Genomic DNA, 2,500 nt, shown 5'->3' with positions numbered 1-2,500 from the left:
TTGTTTAAAGACAAGACATGGTCAAGGCCCTTCCAGTAGGAATAAAACTAAACAAAAGCAATCATAAAATGTCACATATAACCTTTTAACATCAAATACCATAAAGTCAGTCCGCTTGTGTCAGAGAATTAGAAAGGGTTTACGACACACCCATAAACACACACCTGCACACACACACACACACACCTGCACACACCTGCACACACACACACACACACACACCTGCGCGCACACACACACACACACACACACACACCTGCGCGCACACACACACACACACACACACACACACACACACACACACACACACACACACACACACACACACACACACACACACACACACACACACACTCACGCACGCACGCACGCACGTACGCACGCACGCACGCACGCACGCACGCACGCACGCACGCACGCACACACACACACACACACACACACACACACACACACACACACACGACTCACCTGCCATGGTGTCGGTTTAGTCTCTGGGCAGCTCTGAGTAAACTTTCCAACAATATCCTTCAAAAGGAGCACAAACACTTAGATTGAGTAAGAATAAGTTCCCTCTGTTGTCTTCACACGCATGTGTACACACTCTTTGACACCTCTCACACACACACGGGGCATACACACTCCTCCAGGTGAAGGGAGATCACCACTGACAGTGTGAAGGATGGAGGGGGGTTACTTTTATAACCTGCCTTTAGAGCTCCCAGCATCCCCTTCAACATCCCCTTGAAGAGAGCACAGCCTCTGTTTATGACCCTGCTGTGTGTGTGTGTGTGTGTGTGTGTGTGTGTGTGTGTGTGTGTGTGTGTGTGTGTGTGTGTGTGTGTGTGTGTGTGTGTGTGTGTGTGTGTGTGTGTGTGTGTGTGTGTGTGTGTGTGTGTGTTTGTTTGTGTGTGTGTGTGTGTGTGTGTGTGTGTGTGTGTGCAGGTGAGCTTCAGAACAGCAGCACAGTACAATATGATACAGTAGACTATGCACACCCAACAAGGCAAATTAATATACATCTATATATTTTAATATTTTTCATTACTTATCTTGTATACGCGTAGTTATAGCATAGTTGTTTAACATTAATTGAACATAATTTCACAGTTTTGTGCAGTATGTCATTATTATTAAAAAAAAACATTTATGTTTTATGGTTTACTATCCTTGCTGTAGAAACTGCTACATGGAACCTTAAGGTTTTGATGTTATTATTCGCATTTAGTAGAGAGAATATCTTGGAATACAAGTTTACAGGTTTCTCTTGTCTTGTCTCTCTTAGGCTCTTAGTAATTCAATGCTGTCATGAAATGTCATGATTTGTATAGATTGAGACTTTTCAATTAATGGTGCATCAATGTCAATGATGATCAAAGTAGATTTTCTAACACGGCCAGTTAAACAAAATGGATACCCGTTCAAGAAGACAAAACATTTCCCAGACTATTCTTGGTTCAAGAGTATTTTTTTCCTACTGTAACTAACTACATGGATACATGTATTCTTTACAGTCTAAAACAGAAGAAATATTCAAACAAACTAACAATCTAATAAAAAGATATATGATAATTCCTCATTTACTATTTTAGGTGCAATACTCTGGGTGATTTTTGTTAGACCTCATGGTTAAAATCTCGTATTCCTTTTCCTAAATCAATTTAGTTGGATTTCAGAACTCAATCAAAATCAAATCATCAAATCATCCAAATGAAAAATGTAAAATATCTCAATCATTCACCAGATGCTGCACGTTTTCCCACACTCTTGCCATTCACACAGTTCTCTGATAAGGAGGATAGATAGTGCTCACATGTTAATTATGGCTCAGACTTTGGCACGTGCCTCTAGACTTATCCCTACATCACATTTTATTTATCAGGGACTGGCTGTAAAGGTGATGATACACGGGACATATTTTTTTTCAATGTTTCTGGGCAGCGCTACTGTAAAATGTTGTTTTGACTGTATATCACTATCTTCAAGCAAGCAGCAAATCAGAAAGTTAGGAAATAATCATTTAACCGTGTTGTCTTGCTGAATGCCTGAGCCCTTTTTGGGAAAAGGTGCTCTCTGCCTATTAAAACCTGAATATCTCAGCAACCGAAGGACATAAACATGAAATAAGTTGCATTTAAAAACTTGGACCCTCATTTTGCACTAGAATGTGTGCATTAGGCTTTAACATACCCACATTTTTTATTAACCTCCGGTATTCGACCGGTAATGGTTAAGGAGTTGGCTCTAGATCAGAGGGTTGCAGGTTCGAATCCCACCCTTACCAATCCCTACCACACTCCATGGCTGAAGTGCTAAGGAGCTGAGAAGCTAAGGGTAATGTAACATTCACAGATTTACTTACTCTAACCCACAAAAACGTGCAACAATTCCTTAAGTAACAGCCACCAACCTACACCAAATTCTAACTCATATCCTAACCCTATAGCCCTCAGTCACAGACTTCGACCAAACTCTTAACTCTCTCAGAAGCACTGTCACA

The 2,500-nt window shown here is 40.9% G+C and overlaps 1 protein-coding gene across 1 annotated transcript in view; it reads right to left on the bottom strand.

Moving 5' to 3' along the window:
• Positions 1 to 478, bottom strand: part of slc15a1b (solute carrier family 15 member 1b) — a 15,269-nt gene extending 14,791 nt beyond the window's left edge. The window contains exon 1 of the mRNA XM_063217737.1: positions 472 to 478. Coding sequence (XP_063073807.1) covers positions 472 to 478 — 7 coding nt within the window. The remainder of the gene's footprint in view (positions 1 to 471) is intronic.
• Positions 479 to 2,500: the final 2,022 nt, after the last annotated feature.

This window comes from Engraulis encrasicolus, chromosome 15, assembly GCF_034702125.1.
Source record: "Engraulis encrasicolus isolate BLACKSEA-1 chromosome 15, IST_EnEncr_1.0, whole genome shotgun sequence".
NCBI lineage: Eukaryota > Metazoa > Chordata > Actinopteri > Clupeiformes > Engraulidae > Engraulis > Engraulis encrasicolus.
This window is presented reverse-complemented; position numbering and strand designations above follow the sequence as displayed.